This window comes from Phyllostomus discolor, chromosome 4 (assembly GCF_004126475.2).
Source record: "Phyllostomus discolor isolate MPI-MPIP mPhyDis1 chromosome 4, mPhyDis1.pri.v3, whole genome shotgun sequence".
In the NCBI taxonomy this organism is placed as follows: domain Eukaryota; kingdom Metazoa; phylum Chordata; class Mammalia; order Chiroptera; family Phyllostomidae; genus Phyllostomus; species Phyllostomus discolor.
In genome coordinates, this window is record NC_040906.2 from 103,773,436 (window position 1) to 103,798,641 (window position 25,206).

The 25,206-nt window shown below is 46.0% G+C and overlaps 2 protein-coding genes across 2 annotated transcripts; one reads left to right on the forward strand and one right to left on the reverse strand.

The window, feature by feature from the left end:
* Positions 1–3,257: 3,257 nt before the first annotated feature.
* Positions 3,258–17,010, reverse strand: MDC1 (mediator of DNA damage checkpoint 1). Its single transcript, XM_036023763.1, is given in 15 exon segments — positions 3,258–4,001; positions 4,921–5,031; positions 5,111–5,236; positions 5,449–5,631; positions 5,760–5,876; positions 5,957–7,432; positions 7,867–7,910; positions 8,019–8,795; positions 9,627–9,692; positions 11,298–11,532; positions 11,534–12,731; positions 13,029–13,104; positions 13,186–13,566; positions 13,998–14,136; positions 16,157–17,010. Coding segments are annotated over 14 exon segments (5,094 nt in total). The 5' UTR covers positions 14,134–14,136; positions 16,157–17,010; the 3' UTR covers positions 3,258–3,833.
* Positions 17,011–20,489: 3,479 nt separating this feature from the next.
* Positions 20,490–24,685, forward strand: TUBB (tubulin beta class I). Its single transcript, XM_028508570.2, has 4 exons — positions 20,490–20,775; positions 22,100–22,208; positions 22,474–22,584; positions 22,872–24,685. Exons 1-4 carry the CDS (start codon positions 20,719–20,721, stop codon positions 23,927–23,929), a joined length of 1,335 nt encoding a protein of 444 aa, XP_028364371.1. The 5' UTR covers positions 20,490–20,718; the 3' UTR covers positions 23,930–24,685.
* Positions 24,686–25,206: the final 521 nt, after the last annotated feature.

The following is a 25,206-nucleotide window of genomic DNA, read 5'->3' on the forward strand; positions in this document are numbered from 1 at the left end:
ACATTATAATTAAACCACCCAGGATTAGCCCTGGCTGGAGTGGCTCAGAGGATTGAGCACTGGCCTGTGAACCAATGGGTTGCTGGTTCAATTCCCAGTCAGGACACATGCCTCCTTGTTTGCAGGCCAGGTCCCTGGTGGGAGGTGCAGGAGAGGCAACCACACATTGATGTTTCTCTCCCTCTTTCTCCCCGCTCCCTTTTGCCTAAAAATAAGTAAATAAAATATTTTAAAAAATAAAATAAATCACCCAAGATTAAAGGTAAGGAGAGAATCTTAAAAGCAGCAAGAGAAAAGGAGACAGTTACCTTCAAGGGAGTTCCCATAAGACAATCAGCTGATTTCTCAAAAGAGACCTTACAGGCAAAAAGGGGCTGGAAAGTATTCCAAGTCATTAAAGGCAAGGACTTACATACAAGATTACTCTATCCAGCAAAGCTATCATTTAGAATGGAAGGGCAGATAAAGTGCTTCCCAGATAAGGTGAGGTTAAAAGAGTTCATCATCACTAAGCCCTTATCATATGAAACATTAAAGGGACTTATCTAAGAAAAAGAAGATCAAAACTGTGAACAGTAAAATGACAACAAACTCACAACTGTCAACAACTGAACCTAAAAAAAACAAAACAAAACAAAAAAACACCAAACTAAGAAAACAACTAGAACAGGAATCGAATTACAAAAATAGAGATCACATGGAGAGTTACTGGTGGGTAGAAGGAGGGGGGGAAATGGGGGGAAAGTTATAGGGAATAAAAAGTATAAATGGTAGGTACAAAATAGGCCATTTTGGTGGTTAGGAATAGTTGGGAATGGAGAAGCCAAAGAACTTATATGTGTGACCCATGGATATGAAACTAAGGTGGGGTAATGCTGGTGGGTGAGGGTGCAGGGTGGAGGGGAATAGAGGGGAGAAAAAAATGGGACAACTGTATAGCATAATCAACAAAATATATTAAAAAATAAAACCAATAAACATATGGCAGACTATGACTGAGTTGATGTTGATTTTCAAGACTACCAATGGTTATTTGTTTTATCTAGTCTGTTAAAAAAAATTAGATTTGGATAAACTTCTTATGCTCATCAGGTCCACCAAATGTAGAAGGAAGATTATGGAAATCATGACCTGTGAGGTGTAGACAAATGACTTGAAGAAGTGGTCAATAAATTGATTCCAGAAAGCTTTGAAAAGGCTTGCCAGTCTATTTGTCCCACTCCATGATGTCTCTGTTAGAAAAGTCAAAATGCTGAAGAAGCCCAAGTTTTGAATTGGGAAAACCATGGAGGCTTCATGGTGAAGGTAGCAGTTCTGGAAAAGCTGCTGGGGATGAAACGGGTTCCAAGGCTTAATGAGCTGACAGATATCAGACCCCAGTCCAAGAATCTTGTTTAATTCAGACTTTTAATGGTGACAAATAAAAAATACTACTTGTGGGCCCTGGCCATGCAGCTCAGTTGGTTAGAGTGTCTTCCTGATGTTGCCAAGGTTGCAGGTTTGATCTCTGGTAGGGTACATACCAGAAACAACCAATGAATACATCAGTAAGTGGAACAACAAATTGATGTTTCTCTCTTAAAAAAAAATCAAGAAATAAAAACATTAAAAAAAATTGTTTGTGATTAAAAAAGGAATCTAGTCACAGCAGCTATCAACATAGTAAAGACCTTAGACATCATTAAGCTAATTCCCTTAATTATAGAATAAATAGTCCCAAAGAGATAAATTTTCCAAGAGAATTTTAAGGAGCTGCTATCTTGTGGGCTCAGAGATGAGAAAATTGCCAAACAGTATCTCATGCACTCTATACATTCTTTCTCTTTGCCCAAGGCTCAGATCTCCCATCTTCTGAATCAACACTATTGTATACGGTAACATACATTTTCTTTTTTCCTTCCAGATTTACTCTCCTCCACCCTTTCTGCTTCAGGAAGATGTCCTGCATGTACTACATCAACGCAAGTCAGTTTTTATGGAGGGAGCTCTCCCTATAGAACTCCCTCATCTCATCTTTTTGGACTTAGAGGTGATCAACACAGATCTGTGCATACTGGGGTACTGCAATGTTGTGTTTCATCTCTGCCTACTTGTAATTTTCACTTTATTAAACTCCCCCCAAATTATTCTAATTTGACTGTGCCATTGTTTCTTGCCAGGACCCTGACTGATACATGACACAACTTGCTACAAACTGTGGGATTCATTGGAAATGTAAGAAAAAAATTCCTATTCTCTAGAGGTTTACATTGAGGCACTTAAATGATACCAGTCATGAAGTGGGAATGCTAAATGGGGCTATGGAGACAAGCACTAGAAGGAATTCCATGACCTCAAAAAACATGGACAGTTTCACACAAATGAGGCTTTGAGTTGTGCAATGGGACTATCATTTATTTGGGTCCTACCATGTGCTATACCCACAATGGCCATGCTTAATATACTATATTAAGAGATTAGAAATAGTTAAAAGCCAGCACAGTGGCGAAGCTCATGCTATTTCTACTATACCAAAGTTCTCCAAACTTAGGTAGAACCTACCTCAGGAAAATGCACAGAATTAATCAACGAAGTTTTTCTTATTAAAGTGAAAATCACATAACATAAAATTAAGCATTTCAAAGACAACAATCCAGTGGCATTTAGTACATTCATAATGTGTGCAAGCACTACCTCTATCTAGTTCCAAAACATTTTCATCTCCCCAAAATAAAACGCTGTACCTATTTCCCCCCACTCAGGCCACTGCAACCACCAATCTACTCTCTATCTCTATGGATTTACCTATTCTGGGTTATTTTGTAAGTGGAATCAGACAATGTGACCTTTTGTGTCTGGCTTCTTAGGATAATGGTTTTAAGGTTCAGTCTCAACATACTGTAGCATAAATCAGTAGTATTTTATGCCTTTTTATGGCTGAATAATAATCACTGGTATGGGCATGTCACATTTTGAAACACATTTCTCTCCTTTGGTTCCTGTGAAAAGTGTTTATATGAACAAGTGTCTACACTTGTTTGTGAACTGTTTTAATTCTTTCAGGTATATACCTACAAGTGGAATTGCTGGGTCATTTGGCAATTATGTTCAACTTTTTGAGAAACCATAAAGCTGTTTACCACAAGGGCTGAACCATTCTTCCTTCCTATCAGCAATGAGTAAGGGTTCCAATTTCCAATTTCTCCATATCCTAAAATCAACCAACCTTTAAAACTTAAATTTTAAAAAAGCATAAACTTAAAAAATGCACTACACTATAAGGCACAGAGTGAATATTTATTTATCATAGAGGTTAAGCTGAAGCTCTAATTTTATAGATGCTGGAAAACCAGGCCAGAAAAGTGCAGAGACTTGCTCTAAGTCAAAGCTAAAGGATGCTTCTAACAAGATGGGGCCAGAAGAGAAGAAAATATTTTAGTAACATTTTATAACTACATCTTCAAATTTACTCACTCCAAGCATCCTTTCAAGTTCCTGATATTAAAATTGTTTCCACTATGTTTTGGAGGATAAACAAGAACCCCAGTAGAAAAAGAAAAAGAGAGATACTTCCAAAAGGGAGGCAGGACACCAAGCAATAAGCACATCAGTCCACCTAAAGATGACAGCCACTAAAATATCTAGCATGAGATTAGCCAAATAAATGACCATTTAAGAAAATCTCCTCCCAATCTCCCTATCTTTGTTTTCCCCATAAGCCTGTTCAGCCCCACCCATGTTTCACGACAAATCAGACTGGTATACCCCAATCCTTTTAAAGCCCTAAATTCTCTCTCCAAATATTTTCTAAGTATTTATTGTTCTGGGAGGGAAAAGGGTACTGGGGTGGGTTTTCAGGTGCATGACATTTCCAAAGTGGAGAGAACAAAAGCCTCTGGCTTGGCTTCCTGCTTCAGCACTCCTGTCAGCAGGAACTCAGGTGAGAGGATGGGCAGCCCAACCCGAATTGGAATGTTGCATCGAGGAACATCCTGGGAGCATGTGATCACAACTCTCTGGGGCTGGGAAGACAGACAGTACATATAGAAAGTCAGGTGGAGAAAGAATCCTAGAAATAGGTTTAGGACCCATTCATCAGTCTAAGCATTACTAAAACAGTACCTTCTGATATGATGCCATGTGAAGCATACTGCATTGTCTATGGAGTACTCTTATCAGAAAAGTTGAACCAGAATTTATTCAAGCTTTTAAAATTAACTATAATTTACAGGAAATATAGAAGATAGGAGAACAAGATAAATGATACAATCAGGGAGCAAAAAGTGAAACTGAAAGTCCAGACTGAGGAACATTCTAAAGGACAATTGACCTAGTTTCTGTAGGAAGTCAGTGGCTTAAAAAAGCCTGGGTGGGCCCTGGATGCTGTGGATCAGTGGATTGAGCGCTGGCCTGTGAACCAAGGGGCTGATGGTTGATTCCCAGTCAGAGCGCATGCCTGAGCTGTGGTCCAGGTCCCCAGCTGGGGGCATGTGATAGGCAATTAACTGATTGATGTTTCTCTCCCTCTCCCACTCCCTGGTAAAAGTAAATAACAACAAAAAAATCCCTACATACTAAAGGAAAAAAAAAAAAGAAAATGTACATATTTCTTAGAGATATGTACTTTAGGTATGTAAGTGGAAATATGTTTGCAGTTTTCTTTAAAATACTTTAGTAAAGAAGATGGGGAGAAAAAGGGATAGAGTAAATGTAGCAACATCTAAATTAACCTCAGTGACTGGTATATCGAGGCCCACTGCATTTTTCTTTTTGTGTATATCTGAAATTCTTTAAAATACAAAATAAAACTAAGTCTCATTGATATCAGCAGAGCTCCTCTCTCATTCCTATCCCTTTCTGTGCTATTCTTCCCAAACCCTCTCACTACTGTGTTCCCATGTGCACTTCCCCAGATCTAGAACACTCCCCATCCACCCTTACCTTGTAGGACCGGGGCATACTGGGTAGGACAGTGCCTCCACAGCAACTGATGATCTCTGCCATCTGAGGTGGAGGTGGCTGGACTCCAGGGGTCACATGAATCTCATAGCCCTAAGAGGAAAAAAATGGTGGAGACAGTGGAGAGCATACCAAGAAGCTGTGCACTGTTGGGGAGAAGACAGTCTCTCACCTCTAGCAGCCTTCGCTCACGAGCCCGGCTCAGAGAGTCACGGAGGCTGAAGCCAAAGTTCTTTTCCTGCTCAGAATCAGTCACCACATATTCATCCGGGGGCAAGAAACAACCAGCCTTGTGGGACTAAGGGTGGTAGCAGTCAGTATCAAAGCTCAGGCCAGCCTGTCACCTAGTCCTGCTGCCTAGCAATTACAGGGAGCTCACAAAGTGTTTCTGAATGAAGTCTCCCACCTGACTCACCCTTGTGTTCCTGCACCCCCTCCCTTGAGTGCTATGTGAGCAGTCTTCTACTGTCACTTTCTCTACTGGTCTGTCCTCATTCCCTGGCCTCTCACCTGGTGCAGCCAATCCAGGGAGAGGATAGGGATCCCCCGCCCCAGGGCACACAGGAACTTGACTGTCCGGCAGATTCGATCAGTTACCAGGTGGGAAGCTTCTGTTACTGAGCTGGCCAGACTCCCCCCCAGGGCCAACACTGCCTGCTCTCCTCGGGCATCTACCACTCCTGTGAAGAGCACCTGTGGAAGGGATTGGCCCAAATTGGTCACAGCAACCCATGCATCAGTGCTTATCTCCCAAATCCCCTGGCTTTCCTCCCATCCACCCACTTCTGAACCCACAAAGCATGAGGCCCCTTCTCTCCTACTTTGGGGGCTGTGGACTCATGTTTAGGTTTGGTCCGACGGAGGCGATGGCCTGGCACTCCTTTGGGCTCCTCAGCTTGGTCTCTCTTTCTCTTGCCTGGTCCTGGAATGACTACATCCTGGGATTGAGAAGGATCTTTGTGAGGATTTCTGAATCCCCAAGCCTTTCCCAGCTCTGTGCCCCCAGCCCTCCCCTCACCTCTTCCTTTTCTGCAGAATCTTCCTCTTCCTTGAGGAATACTGTCTTCTGGTGGACTTCCCCTCTTTGGAGCCGTTTTCGAAGCGGGGGTGAATCCACAGCACTGAAAGGCCTCTTGCGGTTTTGAAAGGCCTTAGGATGGGTCTTTGAAGTGACCTCATATCTACCTCCTGCCTCTGCCTTTTGGATCTCGGAAACATGAGTGGGTGCCTCAGGAAGCTGGGCAAAGGCAGGCTTAGGGATGGCCGCAAGGGACTTGGCTACTCTTACTGCTCCCCTTCTTTGGTTCCTTGAGAATGGGAAGTTAGGTTCAAGGGGTGCAGAACAGGGTTCAGAGACGATGGGAGTTGTGAGGGACCCATTCTTCCTAGAGGCTTTTGGCCTCCTGCTGCAATTGGCTTGAGGGATGGACTCAGGGGAAATAGGCTGGTCTGTGGGGTCAGGAGACTGGAATTCAGTGGTGGCAGGAACTGGCACAGCACTTCCTGTCCTCAGTGTCCTGCTCCGACCACTCTGAGCTATGACCTTGGAGGTGATAGGTTGGTCTTTGGAGGTGGAAGGCTGGAGCTCAGAGGTTGTGGGGACAAATGGTTCAGGGGTCTTGACAGAGGACCTCTGTGTCCTGCTCCGAGTGGCCCGAGATGTGGGCTCAGGGGTGACAGGCTGGTCTTTGGAGGTGGAAGGCTGGAGCTCAGAGGCTGTGGGGACAAATGGTTCAGGGGTCTTGACAGAGGACCTCTGTGTCCTGCTCCGAGTGGCCCGAGATGTGGGCTCAGGGGTGGCAGGCTGGTCTTTGGAGGTGGAAGGCTGGCACTCAGAGGCTGTGGGGACAACTGGCTCAGGGGTCTTGACAGAGGACCTCTGTGTCCTGCTCCGAGTGGCCCGAGATGTGGGCCCAGGGGTGACAGGCTGGTCTTTGGAGGTGGAAGGCTGGAGCTCAGAGGTTGTGGGGACAAATGGTTCAGGGGTCTTGACAGAGGACCTCTGTGTCCTGCTCCGAGTGGCCCGAGATGTGGGCTCAGGGGTGACAGGCTGGTCTTTGGAGGTGGAAGGCTGGAGCTCAGAGGCTGTGGGGACAAATGGTTCAGGGGTCTTGACAGAGGACCTCTGTGTCCTGCTCCGAGTGGCCCGAGATGTGGGCTCAGGGGTGGCAGGCTGGTCTTTGGAGGCAGGAGGGTGGGATTCTGAGGATATAGAAGAAACTGGAGAGGATGCCATCCTAGAGCACCCCCGAGGCCTGACTTCGGGTTTGTCATGAAGAGTGTCCAACTCTGAAGACAAGGGATTCTCTAAAATTTCCCGGCTCCCATTTTGCCTGCTTCTGGGAATGGGTGGTTCTAAAAAAGGTAGAGAGGGAGCAAAGAGGGGCTGAGGAGCAGGATGTTTTTGGTTCTGACAGATGAGGGGGTTTTGGCCTGGGGCTGAGGCTTCAGATACTGTCGGAGGCACACAAGCATCTAGGGATTCTGGATCACCCTGGGGAGAAATAGAAGCAAGTGAGAGAGCAAGAGGCAGAGGGAAGAGAGATAGGACTAGACACTATTCTTGATGCTTGTTACAGTGAGAGTATGCTCACTGGCTTTTCTCTGTCTCTGATTATCTTCCATTAGTCTGGGAACTTCCTAAGTAGGAAGCGGTCTCCTTCCTGACGAACCTTTCCCATAAGACCAATACAGTGTTGTCAGCATATGGATGATGGATAGTTGGGAAGAAGGAAGGGGCATGAAGAAAGGGATATTCTGAATCAGGCTGAGGGAGACAGAACTGGGAAACAGGTATATGGAAAATAACAGGTGCCAAGGTAAAGAGACAGATGACAACACTAAGGAATGGAAAATGACAATAGTGGAGAAGTTGGAGAAGAACAAATGAAAGCAAAGTGGCGGGGAGATAGAGAAAGCAGCTCTTACCCTAGAGAGCCTCTCTGCAGGTGTCATCTTGCAACTCAAGTGGCCTAGACAGAAAGTAAAAACAAGTGTAGCTGAGGTTCAAACCGACAGTTACTTAGGGTTTACCATAAGGGCTATGTGGCACCTTGGGTCCCCCCTCTGCTTTCACTTACCTCTCTGCCACCTCTCGTGGCTTAATGGGGCTCCCCTTCTCCCACCTGACTGGCTCCCAGAAGCTATCAGGGCTGAAGAGAGTCCCATAAGGTCCCCTGCCCCTTCTGCAGGCTCCAGTGTTGGGCTGGTGGCCTGCCCTTTCTGGTTCATGCTCCCTCTGTTTGTCTCCAGTCTCTGTGTACCTCCTTCCAGTATTACTTTGGGTATGCTGACTTCTAATCCACCTGGCTCACACTTTTTCTCTGGTGCTGGTTTCTCTGCTTCTCTCTCAAATGCTTCTTTTGCAAGAGCCTGCTTTACCATCTCTTGTAATTCCTTGGGTGTTTCAATTTCTACCTTCAACCTCTCCATATCCCTTTTCACCATTGTATTGGACTCTTGTCTCTGAGTGTCTCTAGCTAACACCTGTTTTTGTTCTCTGTCCTTCATCACCCTGGCTAATTCTTCCTCTCCCATCACATTTTCTCTCAATCCTTCCAGTGGCAGTTTTTTGGTTTCCCTCCCTAATGACCCTCCCTCCAGAGTCACCCTCTCTGCTGATTCTCTTGGTATACTCATGCCTTTCTCTGCAGTCTGCAACCCTCTGCCTTGAATCTCCAATGGCTCTGCGTGAAATGGGCTTTCTGGATGTTGGTCTTGAGGTGTTGCCCTAGGTGAAAAGGGGCAAGAGCCATGGGCCTCAAGGTGGGCAGCAATAGGCTGGGTATCTGAGGCCTCAGACTCTCTTAGATAGAATGGCTGTGTAGCCAAGACCTCCCATGGTTCATCCAGGGCACCTGGAAGTAGAGTCAGAGAGAGGGAGAAAGGTTGAGAAGGTTAACAGATTAAGAAAGGATTAAGATAAATTCATGAATATTAAATCTATGAGCTATTAAAGAAAAGCTGGGAATAAGAAGGATATCTGTAACATTTAATGTTTGCCTCCAAAAGTAAGACCATAGCCCTGTCTGGTGTGGCTCAGTGGATTAAGTGCTGGTCAGTGAACCAAAGGGTAGCTGGTTTGATTCCCAGTCAGGGCACATGCCTGGGTTGCAGACCAGGTCCCCAGTGGGGGGCCACATGAGAGGCAGCCACACACGTTTCTCTCCCTCTCTTTCTCTCACCTTTCTCCTCTCTCTAAAAATAAATAAGTAAAATCTTTAAAAAAATTTTTTTTTAAAAAGTGAGGCCATACTTTCATATAAAAGCGCTCACAGCAGCCTCTTAAAAATTATGCTAGACAAATTGCTCTATGGGTCTCTAAATTAATGACTTTTTTTCCTAATAAAATGGAGAAACATCGGCAAATAAAGAATATGAAAGAAACACATAGAGGAAGGAACAATGATGTGAAGTTAAGGGCACAGAGGAGGGCAGCTTCTTATACCTGGGGCCTGGAAGCCTCCATGGGAAGGGGCAGGCTTCTGGGGTAAAGGGGAAGGCCTAGGTGGATTCACCCTCCATGCTCTGGGCTGCTGCACAAGGAAAGACAGGCTGAGCATAGCTCCTCCAGAGAACTCCAATCTCCTGCCCTGCCTGTGCCAGCTTCCACACCATTCAAAGGCCACCTGTCTAATCACCCAGCTCCTGCTCATGTACCAGCATCCCCATGACACAGACGTTCTCACCTTCCATGCTCTGATTCTCTCTCTCCACAAAGCACTGGGTAGCTTGCAGGTCCAGATTTTCAGAATCTGGTGGGGGAGAAAGACAGGATTTAAGAAAATCATATCTGACCCATAACACCTTACTTTTTCTCTATTTTTTATCTTCCCAAATCAAACCTCTATGCAATGGACTGAATATGTGTGTCCCACCCCACATTCTTTAAAATTAAAAAAAAATTATTAGTATTTATTTTATGCTGAATTTACTCCCCAGCCATAAGTTTTTGTTTCTTCAGTTTCTCCTGGGGTATCTTTTTCTCCCATGCAAACTCCCTTTTGGTTTAGTAACAATCTGCTCTTTTTCAGTAAGATCATCTCAGTGTGACAGGGAGAGCTCATGCCTGAGTTAACCCGCCCACGAGCTCTGTAAGTTCTGCACTGCACCTTGGGAGCTTCATTCACCAGGATGTGCTCAATGACCAAAAAATCTATATCTAGCCCTGGCTGGTGTAGCTCAGTGGATTGAGCACAGGCCTACGACCCAAAAGATCATGGGTTTGATTCCCAGTCAGGGCACATGCCTGGGTTGCAGGCCAGGTCTCCAGTTGGGGGCATGCGAGGGGTAACCACACATTGATGCTTCTCTCCTTCTCTTTCTCCTTCCTTTCCCCTCTCTAAAAAATAAGTAAAAAAAAAAAATCTACACCTAAACTCTTAAGTATAGCATTACTCTCTGTATTTTTAAACACATGCAGCAAAAATTTAGCTTTTGGGGCCACTCGCCCTGTGTCAATCCCCACTGTCTGGCCTGGGCACAACTATCAACTCCACCATTGTATCAAAAGAATGGGACGTATTGCTTCTTTAAAGTTACATCTTTCACATACTTGGTGGCTTTCTGAATACACATACCCTTGATGGCCGGGTAGTTTCATACCAGGTTCATACCAGGTTCACTTAAAGTGAACATGAAGAGTTGAACCTCTTGATTTGCATGATTTTGTGGGGTTTTCTGGGTCATGTGAATAGTAAACTGCTTTTTAGAGGTCACTTCTGGCTGCTTTCAGGAAGATACCACTCCACATTCTTTTTTTTTTTTAAGATTTTGTTTATTTTTAGAGAGAGAGGAAGGGAGGGAGAAAGAGAGGGAGAGAAACATCGATGTGTGGTTGCCTCATGTGGCCCCCACTGGGGACCTGGCCTGCAACCCAGGCATGTGCCCTGACTAGGAATCAAACTAGTGACCCTTTGGTTCACAGCCTATTCTCAATCCACTGAGCTACACCAGCCAGGACAGCCACTCCACATTCTTATTCTAATACCACAATGTGATAGCATTAGGAGGTAGGGTACTTGGGAAGTGAATTGGGTCCTCAGGGTGGAAACCTTATGAATGGGATTAGTACCCTAATAAAAGAGACCCCAAAGAGCGCCCTTGTGCCCTTCTGGCATTTAAGGACACAGTGAGAAGCAGGCAACCAGTGAACAAGGAAGTGAACCCTCACTAAGATAATGAATCTGTTGTTGCTTGGATCATGCACTGTCCAGCCATTAGAACCATGAGAAATAAAGGTTTATTGTCTATAAGCCATCCATTCTGTGGTATTGTTTATAGCAGCCTGAATGGACTAAGTCCCCCTATAAACTTTCTTTATCTTAGGGGTCAAGGGAAGAGGAAAGGCCAGCACTTACCATCATGGTTGTCTTCAGAGTCCTTGGTCGTGTCCACATGTGGTTCTCTCCCTCTTTCTCTGGGGGGCTGGGCTCTCTTTCTCTGTGGCTGGGTGGGTTCTCCTGGAGTACCTGTGTCTACCAAGAGATCTGTTACTTTCTCCCTTGAGACAAGATGGCCCTGCTCTACTTGTGCTAAAGGTGGCTCACCCTGGGCCCCTGCCTCAAGAGCTCCCTCCTGCTGAAGAACAGATACAAACCCACTCTGTCCCAGCAACCCCTTCTGTTGGAAACTGACTCTTTCTTACATCAGCATCTGCTTCACTGTCCCCACCTGGAGGAGGCCGGGCTTCCTCTAGATGCATCACAGGTAGCTTTGCTGGACCCCTTTCTGCTTCCACATTTGTTTGATTTGTCCATGCAACAGGCACCTGATGCTTCTCTGGAAGTATAACAGCTGATCCTGGGGGGATTTCCTCTTCCACTCGTGTGCTGATGCCCACTTGGGCAGAGGCTTGGCTTATTTCCAGGCGGACTCCAGGTGAGCTCTTATCTTCTTCCACTTCTTTAACACTGGCCCTGAAAGGAGGTTGGCTCTTTTCTGAATGCACTTTGTCTGTGTGACCCTTGGGAACATATTCTCTCTTTTCTACTGGGAACTTCTCCTTCTCCACTTCTGTGTCACCGTCTCTCCCAGAAGAGGTTTGGCTTTGCTCAAGCAAAGCCAGAGGTTGGGCCTGGTCCTCTTCTGTATCTATATCTCTGTTCCACATAGCAGCATGGCTTTCTTTCAGACGTGCCAAAGTGAGTGCTGCTGACACTTCTTCCTCATCATCTGTATTGCTGTTAATCACCATGGAGGCTTGGCTGCGCCCCAAAGGGACTGTGAGTGGGGCCTCAGTCTCCACATCTGTGTCACTACCAGCCAGGCTCTCTTGAAGATGTGCCAGGTCAGGTCCCCCAAGGCTCTCTGTACTAACACCATGGAAGATTTGCCTCTTCTTCACAGGAACCACAGCTGGGGTCGCAGGAATCTCTTCTTCTTCCACGTCAGTATCACTGTCTATGAAGCCACAAGGCTGGGCCCTTTCTAGATGAACCTCAGCTGGCCTTCCTGGAGGCCTGCTCTCATCTTCCACATCTGTTTCACTGTCCTCTCTAGCAGGTTGGCTTCTCTCAAGAATCATCCCAACTGGAACCACCCCATTGCTTGTATCCCTCTTGGCTCTTGTGTCATTGTTCCTTTCCTTCCCTGAATACTGATTCATTTCACACTGGATTTCAGTTGCGACAGCTTTAGGCTGCTCTGTCTCTGCAGCGGCATCTCTTGTAGCAGCTGAGCAGGCCTCCCCTGCTACTGGTTGTGGACTTTCTTCCTCATCTGTGTCACTGTCAAGGTTGAAGGCACAAGGTGGCTCAGGGCCATGTGGGGCAGAAGAAGGCCCCTCTTCATCACTATGAAGGGAAGAGAAGAAAAAAGAGTTTATCGAATCTATTTCCCAGGAAGGGATGCCTGACTCCACTGTGAGCTCCTGGAGGGCAGAGACAAGGTAGTATTTGTTTTTCTATCTCTAGCAATTAGTTTTCCATTTGGCACATCAGACGTGTTTAATGGAAATTCAGCTAGTGAAAGAGTATGTGTAGCTCCCCAGCCCTCACTTCCATGATAGTTCTCTCTCTTAGAGATGGATCCTTTAGTCTGGGGTTCCTCCTCTTTTGGAAGACTCAGGTATCTGGCCCTTCAGCAATTACCTCTCTGGAACAACTGTTGCCAAAAGGGGGAATGTGGTCCTTGGTTCTTTCACCATGTACCTTTCAGAAAGAGGATCTGCCAAGGGTAGAAAGGAGTAAATTGACAGTTTTTCACCATCCTTATCTCTTTGCCCACCCTCCCAATACACACACTTACCTACTTCCTCTTCTGAGTCCTCAGCCAACAGATTCCCCCAAGGCTGAGTTCCTCCTTGTACCCTGGGTGTCTCCTGTACAGTTAGGGGGCCCCAGGACACATAGGGCAGGGAGACATCCAGGCGATGGTACTGGCAGGGCAAGTCAGCAAAGACAACCAACTCCTGGTCCCTCAGACGATGACTCACCCCAGGGCTCAGAAACTTAGGAGGCCTCAGGATTTGCGTACCATTGAGGCTCCCACAATCCCGGAGAATGGGTGCCTTGTTCCCGGCCAAGATTTCAATCACTGCATGTTGTTTAGAGATGGTTGAAAAGGGCAGGGCCACAGTGCAATCAGGCATTCGGCCTACCACATTCTTCCCGAGGTATAGTGGGAAATCTAAGAATTAGAGAGACAGGTATGTTCCAAGGCCACATTCCTGGCCTGTTATTGGGAAAATTCTGGTTAAGTATCCAGCTACCCATTCAAAGTTCCCACATGCATTAGAAAAATAAAAGGCCCTAGGACATTTAAGTATTGAAGAATATATATATTATTCATATTTAACACCCGCCCATCCATATAGATTTTCTATTGTTATAAAACATACATAAAATAAAGCATTTTAACCATTTTTAAGTGTACAGTAAAATCACCCCCAGTGAGTCCAGAGACCTTGCCTGGAACAGTCAAGTCAATCAGCCCCCTCTTCTCTATTCCCAGTAAAAAGTTTTTTCAGATACCTGTGAAACATATACAAACTTCTTACAACCCTCCAACTACCTCCCCACAAAAATAAGAGGCCTATAGCAGTATCCATACCCCCTGACCTTTTTCTGGTCCGTGGACACTACTGAAGATACGCAGTCGCCCTAAGGGCTCCAGGCTACTCCCCAATGAGTCACTGGGTCTCTCTGTCTCCTCCTCTTCTTCAACCTCCCAGTTAATAGCCTGAGTATCCTCCATGATCTGGGAAGGAAACACACTGCCATCATTTCTATCATTGGCTCACACAGTCTTAGCAAGGAGACCCACAACTGGGGGTAGACCTGGATAGTTACAGAGTTTGATGCTTCTTGTTATGCCAAGCATTCTGTTGTTAACCTTCTAAAGCATTGAAAAAACATTTTTGACTATGACACAGAATAAAAAAATCATAAAGTCCCAAGTTTACAAGTAGATGTTCCTCAACTTACAGTTATATCCTGCTAAAACCATAAACTGAAAATGCATTTAATACACCTAACCTACCCAACATCGTAGCTTAGCTTAGCCTACCTTAAAGGTGCTCAGAACACTTACATCAGCCTACAGTTGAGCAAAATCATCTAACACAAACACTATTTGATAATAAATGGTTGAGTATCTCATGTAATTTATTATGTATACCACTTTTGCAATACTGTAAAGTCAAAACATCACAGCCTGAAGAATACCTGTATATAAAAATGCACATATTGCCCTGGCTGGTGTGGCTCAGTGGATTGAGTGCCACCCAGCAAACCAAAGGGTCACTGGTCCAATTCCCAGTCAGGGCACATGCCTGGGTTGCAGGCTAGGTCCCCAGTAGAGGGTACACAGAGGCAACCACAAATTGATGTTTCTCTCTCTTTCTCCCTCCATTCCCCTCTCTAAAAATAAATACACAAAATCTTAAAAACAAAAAAACAACAAACCACACACATATACTGGGGTTCTGGCCAAGATGGAGATATACACAGACATGCTTTGCTTCTTTGCACAACCAAAAGAAAGACGACAACCAATTTAAAAACAAAGAATAACTAGAACTGCCAGAAAATTGAACTGTATGGAAGTCCGACAACCAAGGAGTTAAAGAAGAAACATTCATTCAGACTGGTAGGGAAGGTGGAGAGAGGCAGCTGGGGTGGAGAGGATGTGCACCAAGGTGGCAGCTGGTGGACAGGGGGTCCCACCTTCTCATGCAGATAAGCCAGGAAGAATAACTGGAAAGCAAGACAGACTGCACAACCTAGGGTTCTATCCAACAAATATCTATCCAGCAAAGCTATCATTTAGAATGGAAGGGTAGATAAAACGTTTCCCAGATAAGGTCAAGTTAAAGGAGTTCGTCATCACCAAGCCCTTATTTTATGAAATGTTCAAGGGACTGATCTAAGAAAAAGAAGATCAAAACTATGAACAGTAAAATGGTGACAAACTCACAACTATCAACAACTGAACATAAAACAAAAACAAACTAAGCAAACAACTAGAACAGGAACCGAGTCACAGAAATGGAGATCATATGGAGGGTTATCCGGGGAGGGGGAGGTAGGAGAATGGGTGAAAAGGTACAGGGAATAAGAAGCATAAATGACAGGTACAAAATAGACAGGGGGAGGTTAAGGATAGTATGGGAAATGGTCCATGTACCCCCCATGGACATGAATAAGAGAGGGGGAATGCTGGTGGAGGGGGATAAATGGAAGAAAAAAAATAGGACAACTGTAATAGCATAATCAATAAACACACTTAACAAACACATTTATATAGACATTTTGAGAAACAGTGGTTAGCCTTACTATATGTGATAATTTTCATTGTTTTTTTTTCTATTTTCTATTTTTACATGCTGATTTGCTTCCCACTAAATTGATTTCAATATTCACTATTGGATTGCAACTCATAGTTTGAAAAACACCAGTTTAAAGGAAGGTAACTTTTGCCAAGCATCAACTATGTGTTGGTAATGGCGTTATGTGTCAGGCATAATAGCCATATGAGGCCAGCATTTAGGAAACTAAGTCTAAAAATAGTATTTGCTCACAGTAAAACAGCAAGTAAATGTAAAGGGCAGGAATAAATGTGCTTTTGGCTTCAAAGTCCATGCTTCTTACACTTTAGGCAATCCCAGTGTGATCAGAATAAACTGACTCAATTAATTATCTAAAGAACCCTGTAAAGTATTATTATGTTCTATTTTTTTGCTAAAGAAACTGCAACACAGATAGGTTAAGCACCTCGCCCAAGATCATCCAGATAACGTCTCTCCTCTGTTTAATATTCTTCGATGGCTTTCCATGCTCTCAGAATAAAATAAAATTTAAACTCCTTAGCAAGAGCCAACATGATCTGAACTTGATGACCTCAGTGCATTCTTCGCCCTCTCCCACCCCCAAAAGCCACATGGGCCGCCTTCTCAATCTCTGAACACACTGTCCTCATTGCCCCACATCTCATGCCTTCGGCCAGCTCCTTGGCCCTTGGCTCCTAGTTTTCGGTCTAACTCCTACCTATTCTTTACCACTCAGTTCAAAGGTCACTTCCTCGGCAAAGCCTTTCCTGGAGTCTTCCGCACTTTCTGGTGTTCCTAATGTATTCATGTGTTCCACCGTAGTCAATGGATTTGTATCTATCCCGACACTTCTCACCATATTGTAACCATTTCTGCCTTCACATATCCCCTGGAGAACTGGACCCGCAGAACTGTGTCTTTTCCTGTACGGCCCATCATGTTCGCTCAACAGTAGTTATTCCGCACCTGGTACCGTTCAAAGTATTAGAGACACATTCACGAACCAAACATAAAATTAACCCTGCCCTCCTGGAGGTTACATCACCGACCCTATTGATGAAAGAACCAATGGAAGTGGATAAAAACTCGTAATAGGAATTATGGTTGGAATTCACTTAGAAAGATGACACCCTAGGGAGAAACCGTTGATTGGGAAATTGGGAGGCCTCCAACGGAGATAGTGCTAACTCTGTCCTTATGACTGGCGAACTCTGCGGGTGCGCAAGACCCTTGGCTCCAACCCAATAGGCCACCACCTTTGATCCCCAACATGGTAGGTTCCCTCCGGGCCCAACGGTCTCCCAAGTGTCCTCATACCTAAACTCGGGGCGGGGCGTCAAGTGAGGATGAGTATTATAATCCGAGAAGAGACTTCCAAATCTCCTCCACCCAGTCGCACCCAAGGCATGCCCCTCCCACCCCCAGAGAAACAAGATGGCACCCCAGCAGCGCGGGCGCGGACCCCCAGAAGTCACCTACTTTGAGTCTCTGCGCGCGCCACTACTAACGGCCGCGACCCTTTGGCGCGAGCGCGCCAGCCTTGGTCAGAGCTGACTCGCTGATTGGTTCCAGTCGCTGTCTTTCACAGTTCCGCGGCAAGCCGACAATGCGGAGGCCCAGCCAACAGCCAATACCCCTTCCCCGCCCCGCCCCCTACAGCTCAAAGGGGCAGCTCCTCGCGTGCCTGAGACGGATTGAGAGAGGCAGCGGTCGCCGTGTGCGCACATAATAGCGTAACTCGATTGGACAGCTCCAAGGATCCACCCAGGACCCACTGCTCACTTCCCGCGCAGATATCCAATCCGCGACCAGAGAGTCTCGCTGCAGGCGGCGCTTAGAGGGGCTTACCATAGTAGTCGCCCGAAGTTTCTGGTACGTCCAGAGTGCCCTTCCTAGGTTTTTCCAAATATGGTGGTTGCTGAGTCACGGAAATGAAAATGGCTTGCAGATTGCTGTCGTGGCGGGAGGCTGTATTTTGGAGAACAGCCCGCAGGCGTGGCGTTTGAGGACCCATTGCAGTGGGAAGTTCATTTCCTTTGATTTGTTTTTCATGTCACTTCCTCCCTGAGAATACAGCCCTGATGGATATTTTGAGGTCGTTTTCCTAAAGCCAAGATCCCTAGCCTTCTTAAAGGCTGATCGAGTTCTTTCAAGAAGTGAAGGAAGGATAAAATAATCTATTTTGTTATGTCATACTAAGACAAGAAAAGAATAGTAACAATTTGACTTGTGTATAATGTAGAGTTCTTTTTTCATTCACTACCTCACTTCATTCTGACAAAAAAAAATCCAATAGGTAGGAGTGATAGGGGACTTAAGAGTTGGAAAACTTTAATTTAAGGTAAATAGTTATAAGCCTAGCAAGTAATGTATATGTTAAAGTTTTTGTTTCAGAAACTACAGATCAGGCCCATCCTGGGTCTTGGAAAAACAGCTGACCTCATGGGGCACTGCTAAAGATTACTGCCTGGGGACAAGTGGAGGCATCTGGGCCTTTGTGTTTCAGGGAGAGACAGACAACCATCCACCCCTGAAAACAGCTAACTGCCTAGGACAGGAATGTTGCAGTTTCTTCTACCTGGCCCTCCCCGAATTTCAAAACCTCTCATTGTACCTTGTTTATTGCCTGCTATAAAAATCTTGGCCTGGAAAGAAAAGGGAAGATGGTCTGTTAGGGTATGAACCCGCCATCTTCTCAGATCACTGGCCTTCTGAATAAAGCGCCTATAAAGATTCAATCGCTGTCATTGCTTATTGGGTTTGATAGTGACAGGCAGACCGAACGCTGGTGTCTTTTCTGGTTTCAGAAGTAGATTTTTACAGAGGTAAATGAAGCTCTGCTAAGTTAAGTGACTTTGCTAGGTTCAGTAGAGACAAATAGAGACAAGTCCTTTGATTCTAAATTCTAAACTTCACTGCCACAGAAATAACTTGCATTGTGATCATGCCCTAAAACATTTTTTAAAATTCCATTTTATAGTGGGGAGAGGGGTCTTCTTACACAACTTAATGTTTTTTAAAGGTTTTATTTATACATTTTTCTTTCTAAAAAAGGGAGAGAAACACCGTGTGACTGCCTCATGCACCATCCCCACTGGGTACCTAACCTGCAACCTAGACATGTGCCCTAGACTGGGAATTGAACCAGCGACCTTTTGGTTCACAGGCTGGCACTCAATCCACTGAGCCAACACCAGGCAGGGCTTATTTATACACTTTTTAAAAAGATTTTATTTATTTATTTTTAGAGAGGGAAGGGAGGGAGAAAAAGAGAGAGAGAAACATCAATGTGTGGTTGCTGGGGGCTGTGGCCTGCAACCCACGCATGTGCCCTGACTGGGAATCAAAAGTGCGATGCTTTGGTTCACAGCCCGTGCTCAATCCACTGAGCTACGCCAGCCAGGGCTATTTATACATTTTTATAGAGGGGAAAGGGAAAGAGGGAGAGAAATATCTATTGGTTGCCTCTCCCATGCCCTCAGCTGGGGACCTGGGCTGCAACCCAGGTGTGTGAATGGAGCTGGCAACCTTTTGGTTTTCAGGCCAGCACTTAATCCACTGAGCCACACCAGCCGGGGTCTAATGTTCTTTTATTTATAAGATGACTGAGAGATGTATATTGAATCCAATGTGAACTAACAGTGAAGACCTTAATATGTCCTCTATTACAGTGCTTACCACACTCCATTGTTCATACACTTTTCATCAAACTGCAAGGTCTTGGAGGCCAGGGAGCTAATTCATAATCATTTTTGTATCCCTAGCTCCTCTTTTGCAGGACACTCAATATCAAGTGAATTAATCCCAGAGAAAAAAAGTGCCACTTTGATTCGAGCCCATCCAATTTCATCCCATGAATACCCCCTCACCCATTATAAAATTTAAATCCCGGGGCTCTTGAAAGGTTGCAATTGCCAGCCATTAAGTAAAATCAGCGAACTGAAAAACTAGTGACTTTATCAAAGTGTCTGAAGGCATGCTGGAAATACAATGAGATTCTAGCAAGTGATCTCATCCCATAGTTCTGTTTGACAAAACCAGATTCTTCAATGCTGCTCTAAGGTCCAGATCTACAGACACAGAGATTTCCGGCTTCACAGGTCCCAGATATCAGCTTCTCTAAACCATTCCATTTATTCTTTGAACATACAATCCACACAATTACATCTCTATTCTGCAATGTCCTTCTGCAATTTTGTTTCTCTTTCTAAATATTATCATGAGAAAACTCCCAAGGAAATAGCAGGAAGGTAACCTCTTCTTCCTGAGGTATCTGGGGAGCAGCGGTTTAGTGTTCATGCCTTCCATTACCAAAAGGCCAGTTGTTAGATAGCGGAGCTGTGTGCCACGTTTCTCCCCAGTTTTCGCTGAGCTAAGCAGTCTAATCTTTCCCTAGAGCTACCGCAGAGGGAAGCTTTCAGGGCGTGGCCACTCTACTTGCCAAAGCCTGGCACCCTAAGGTTCCCAATTCCTGCAGCCCCGAAAACGACTGCCTTTTTGCATTAAAAAAAAAAAAAAACCAACACAAAAAACCTCAGGCTTAGAGGAAAGTTATCTTGGGTAAGGTCATTTTCATACAACGCCAATAACCAAAATCCCCAAACTATTCATTCCTCCCTTCATTTTTGCCTTGTGTTCAACAATGGAGGACTACAACTCCCAGAGAGGACTGTACTAGTTTACCCGAGCAAAGACCAATGATCGTCGGCTACCTGACCGGCGTCGACTAATCAGGGCCAGCCTCACCGAGGCTTTGTCTAGGAGCGCTGCGCGGGCCCGTCTCCCGCCTCCCCGCCGGCGCACGCGCGCCCCGCCCTGCTCGCCTTCCCTCCCGAGCCCTGCCCTCTCCTTTCTCCCTCTCAGAACCTTCCTGTCGCTGCGTTTAGACCGCGCTGCTCCAGCCTCCGGGGCAAGTGTTATTCTACCAGCCTGTGAGCAGCAGCAGAGAAAAAAAATTACATTTTTTCTTGCCCCATTGTTTTTGAGGCGAGCAAAAATTTTTAATTTGAACCATGAGGGAAATCGTGCACATCCAGGCGGGTCAGTGTGGCAACCAGATCGGTGCCAAGGTAAGGATTTTAAACCTCTTTTAAATATATTTCTTTTTGAAAAGAAAAACACCCAGATAAACTATGAAGAATGGTTGTGGGCTGTTTGCACTCTCCAGCCTTAACCAAACTTTGCCAAAAAGAAATTTTATATGTGCAATACAGTTATAGCTAGAATTTGCTTTTGAAAAGTGGGAATTATTTTTCTTGGCAGAGTCATTTTAGGGAAGGTATCGATAGCACTCTTGAGGTTTGTGGGGCGGGAAGACCCAGATTCTGAAGGTTTTACTTAAAGGGAGTCTCCTAACGGTCCGAGGGCTGGGGAGAGAGGGAGATGCCGAAACTGGCTGAGACAAAGCAAGGCGAGGTTCCTACATGTGGAAACCCTTGGCGGGGTTTCCTAGGCCAAGCCAGTGGGGGAAGGGTTGAGGCTGGGGGAGCAGCTGCAGAGCTGCGGACGCAGTGCGCCAGTGTGTGGGGCACTGTGCGCTACCTTCACAAAAGACGAGGGTCTCCGCTGAACCCCATGATGCTCGAGTGGCGGGCCAATAGTTTTTTGTGGATGGAAAACTAATATAAGCTGGATTCATTTTGCGGCCTTTATTTCCCCTTAAAGAGACCCTTTTAGGGGCTTGAATAAGATAGAAAAAGGGGTCCTTTTCTTTAAAGGATCTCTTGAGACTAAATAATAGTGGGAGAAAGGAAGAGAATCCTCATTTAAAGGAAGAGGAGAGTGAAAGCTAGCCAAGGAATAATATTCCGGGGCGAAGTTTTTTTTTTCTTCCTCCCCGCGCGCGCGGCTACAATGTAGCAGGGTGGGGTTAGGGGGTGGAGGAAGTGCGGCCACTTCGTCGCAACAGAGGCAGGCCCCCGCCAGGCAGACACTGCAGCCCTGCGGGCAACTAGGGGGCGCGCTAGCTCGAGCTAGGCCGGGTCCCTCCCGAGGTGATTTCGCGCCTTGGCCCCGCCCACACACGACGCCTCCCTTTTGTCAGAGGCTTTGCGCGCGCTCTAGTGCTGAAGTCGCCTGGAGGTTTGGGGTGGGCAATTACGGCAGCTGGTTACTACTTGCCCTATATGCCCTGCGTAGGTGAGCCTACGTAATCAGGTGGGCTGCCTCAGTCCACCCCACCAGTGCCAGAAATTGCAGGGCCCTTCCAGCTGGACGTCATTTCACATCCCAAGTCGGCTTTCCGGGAGGTAGGGGTTTTTAGGGGAGGGGCGTGGCAGGCAGTTCGAGGGGATGCCAGATCCTAGAACAGTGTGTCTGGAATTAAAGTGATGGAATCAGGGGCATAATTGGCTGAGATCTGAGCAGTGAGGATTTATTTCGCTTTCCCCACAGTTCTGGGAGGTGATCAGTGATGAACATGGCATTGACCCTACTGGCACCTACCACGGGGACAGCGACCTGCAGCTGGATCGAATCTCCGTGTATTACAATGAAGCCACAGGTGAGGGAATGAGCCTGGGAAGATCAGGTCCCATCTCTCCTACTTTTGCAGTCTCTTTCCATTCCTAGGGAACCCTTTATCCTCCTCGGATGAATCCATCCTTTCCCTTTGGAGACTTCTGTTTAATTTCTCACCATGGGGGCCAAAGACTAGCTCTGCTGCCACCTAGCAGCAGCACCTGGAATAACAAATTTGGGTTCTTGGCTGTTACCTAGTCCCAATTTATTTACCTTCTGCTAATTTTCACTACTTTACTTACCTGTAGGTGGAAAATATGTTCCTCGAGCTATCTTGGTGGATTTAGAACCTGGTACCATGGACTCTGTTCGCTCAGGTCCTTTTGGCCAGATCTTCAGACCAGACAACTTTGTTTTTGGTAAGTTATATAGATATTTGTAGCTAACCATCATATTCGATTTATGTGAGGACAGATAGAGTTAGAAAATGATTATTGTATTGGAGAGTTTTTATAGGGCCATGTCTTGAAATCTCTAATGGAGGGTTGCGGGAGTGACTGCCTTACATGGTAAACTTCGGGTGGGGGTATATATCACAGGTGAGGAAGAAAATGAAAATAGATCCATGGGTATTATTCCAAGAGTTGAAAGGTGATTGTGTATGTACCCCTTTACTAACCAAGCTTGCCTCCCGACCTCATTCCAGGTCAGTCTGGGGCAGGCAACAACTGGGCCAAGGGCCACTATACAGAGGGGGCTGAGCTGGTTGACTCAGTCCTGGATGTGGTGCGGAAGGAGGCTGAGAGCTGTGACTGCCTGCAGGGCTTCCAGCTGACCCACTCACTGGGTGGGGGCACAGGCTCTGGAATGGGCACCTTGCTCATCAGCAAGATCCGTGAGGAGTATCCTGATCGCATTATGAACACCTTCAGTGTTGTACCTTCACCCAAAGTGTCTGACACTGTGGTTGAGCCCTACAACGCCACCCTCTCTGTCCATCAGTTGGTAGAGAATACTGATGAGACCTACTGCATTGATAATGAGGCTCTTTATGACATCTGCTTCCGCACCCTCAAGCTGACCACGCCAACCTATGGGGATCTGAACCACCTTGTCTCGGCCACCATGAGTGGGGTCACCACCTGCCTCCGCTTCCCTGGCCAGCTCAATGCTGACCTTCGTAAGCTGGCAGTCAACATGGTCCCCTTCCCACGCCTCCACTTCTTCATGCCTGGCTTTGCCCCTCTAACCAGCCGTGGAAGCCAGCAGTATCGGGCTCTCACTGTACCAGAACTCACCCAGCAGGTATTTGATGCCAAGAACATGATGGCTGCCTGTGACCCCCGCCATGGCCGGTACCTCACCGTGGCTGCTGTCTTCCGTGGGCGGATGTCCATGAAGGAGGTGGATGAGCAGATGCTCAATGTGCAAAACAAGAATAGCAGCTACTTTGTGGAGTGGATCCCCAACAATGTCAAGACAGCTGTCTGCGATATCCCACCCCGTGGCCTGAAGATGGCAGTCACCTTCATTGGCAACAGCACGGCTATCCAGGAGCTGTTCAAGCGCATCTCAGAGCAGTTCACAGCCATGTTCCGCCGGAAGGCTTTCCTGCACTGGTACACGGGTGAAGGCATGGACGAGATGGAGTTCACCGAGGCTGAGAGCAACATGAATGACCTTGTCTCCGAGTACCAGCAATACCAGGACGCCACCGCAGAAGAGGAGGAGGATTTCGGTGAGGAGGCGGAAGAGGAGGCTTAAGGCCACATCCATCACTCAGGCTTCTCAATTCCTTTAGCCTTTGTCCTCAACTGCCCCTTTACTCTCCCTCAGAATTTGCATCTTCTGCCTCTTTTATTCTTTTAGGGGTGTTCTAGAACAGTGCTTGGCACATCATAGGCACTCAATAAATATTCGTTGCTTGTTGAATGTCTCCTCTCTCTTTCCACTCTGGGAAACTTACATTTCTGCCATTTTGGGTAATCTTGTATTTCTTTCTGGTACCCATTCCTCCCATCTGTCCAGTTAATATTCTCCTCTCTTCAAGATAATTCTCCAAGAAACTGAATCTCATCCAGATCCCATTTAGGACTGTGTGCTGAAAAATACCATCCTAAGCCCATGTGGTTGCTGAGCGGAAAGGGACTGGTGCTAACTCTAGCAGGTAGAAGTCCCTTACAGGCAAGGGGTGGGGTTTCCCATTCTAGAGCAGTTTTGGAGAGGGATTTGGGCTGTTATAGTTTCTAGGTATTATTCCCTGCTCCTCCGCCCTCAGCGTTGGGAAAGGTATGAACAGTATTAACTCAATTTTCAGTCTCTTAAGCTTTGTTCTGAGTTATTTCCTTTGTAGGGGTTCTCTGTCCACTTGACGGAGAACAGTCTGTCTTTCCTCTTCCACTTTACCTCTCACATTAATTGCATCCTTTCTCTGGATAGAGGAGGTAAAGGGGGAAGAGTGACTAGCCTTGATCCCTAAGCCTCCAGAAAGGCCCTCCCCATCTTGACCATTTCTTACCCTTTTAAGAAATAGCAGTCTGGTATATGTGTGAATAGGTATGTACTGCCACCTAAATGTTGGAGTTATTCCCTGGAGGAGAGGGGACAGGACACCCCCTGTCTTTTGGCAAAGTCTCATTTCTTTTGCTATTGCTCCTACCCTTCTTGATGTGGGCCCATCCTATACTTCAAATTTGTTTAGTCTTGAACTTGCTTTTTTTTCATATTGAAAAAATGACATTGCATCAAGGGCCAAAAATAAATGGAAACTGAAAAAAATTGCAAGACTTGTCCTCGTTTAGGTGGCTGGTTCACTTACACATATACTGTATTCTCCATGAATTGATTAAGAATATCCTTAGTACTTAATTGATCCTCATGTCTTAATCCCTGGTACCTAACCAGGCCCACCCCCACCCCCACCAGTACCAGTCTCCTTCAAAGAGGGGAACAGAGAAACATAGATTGGTTGCCCCTCTATGTGCCCTGACTGGGGACCAAACCTAACCCACAACGTAGGTATGTGCCCTGACCAAGAACTG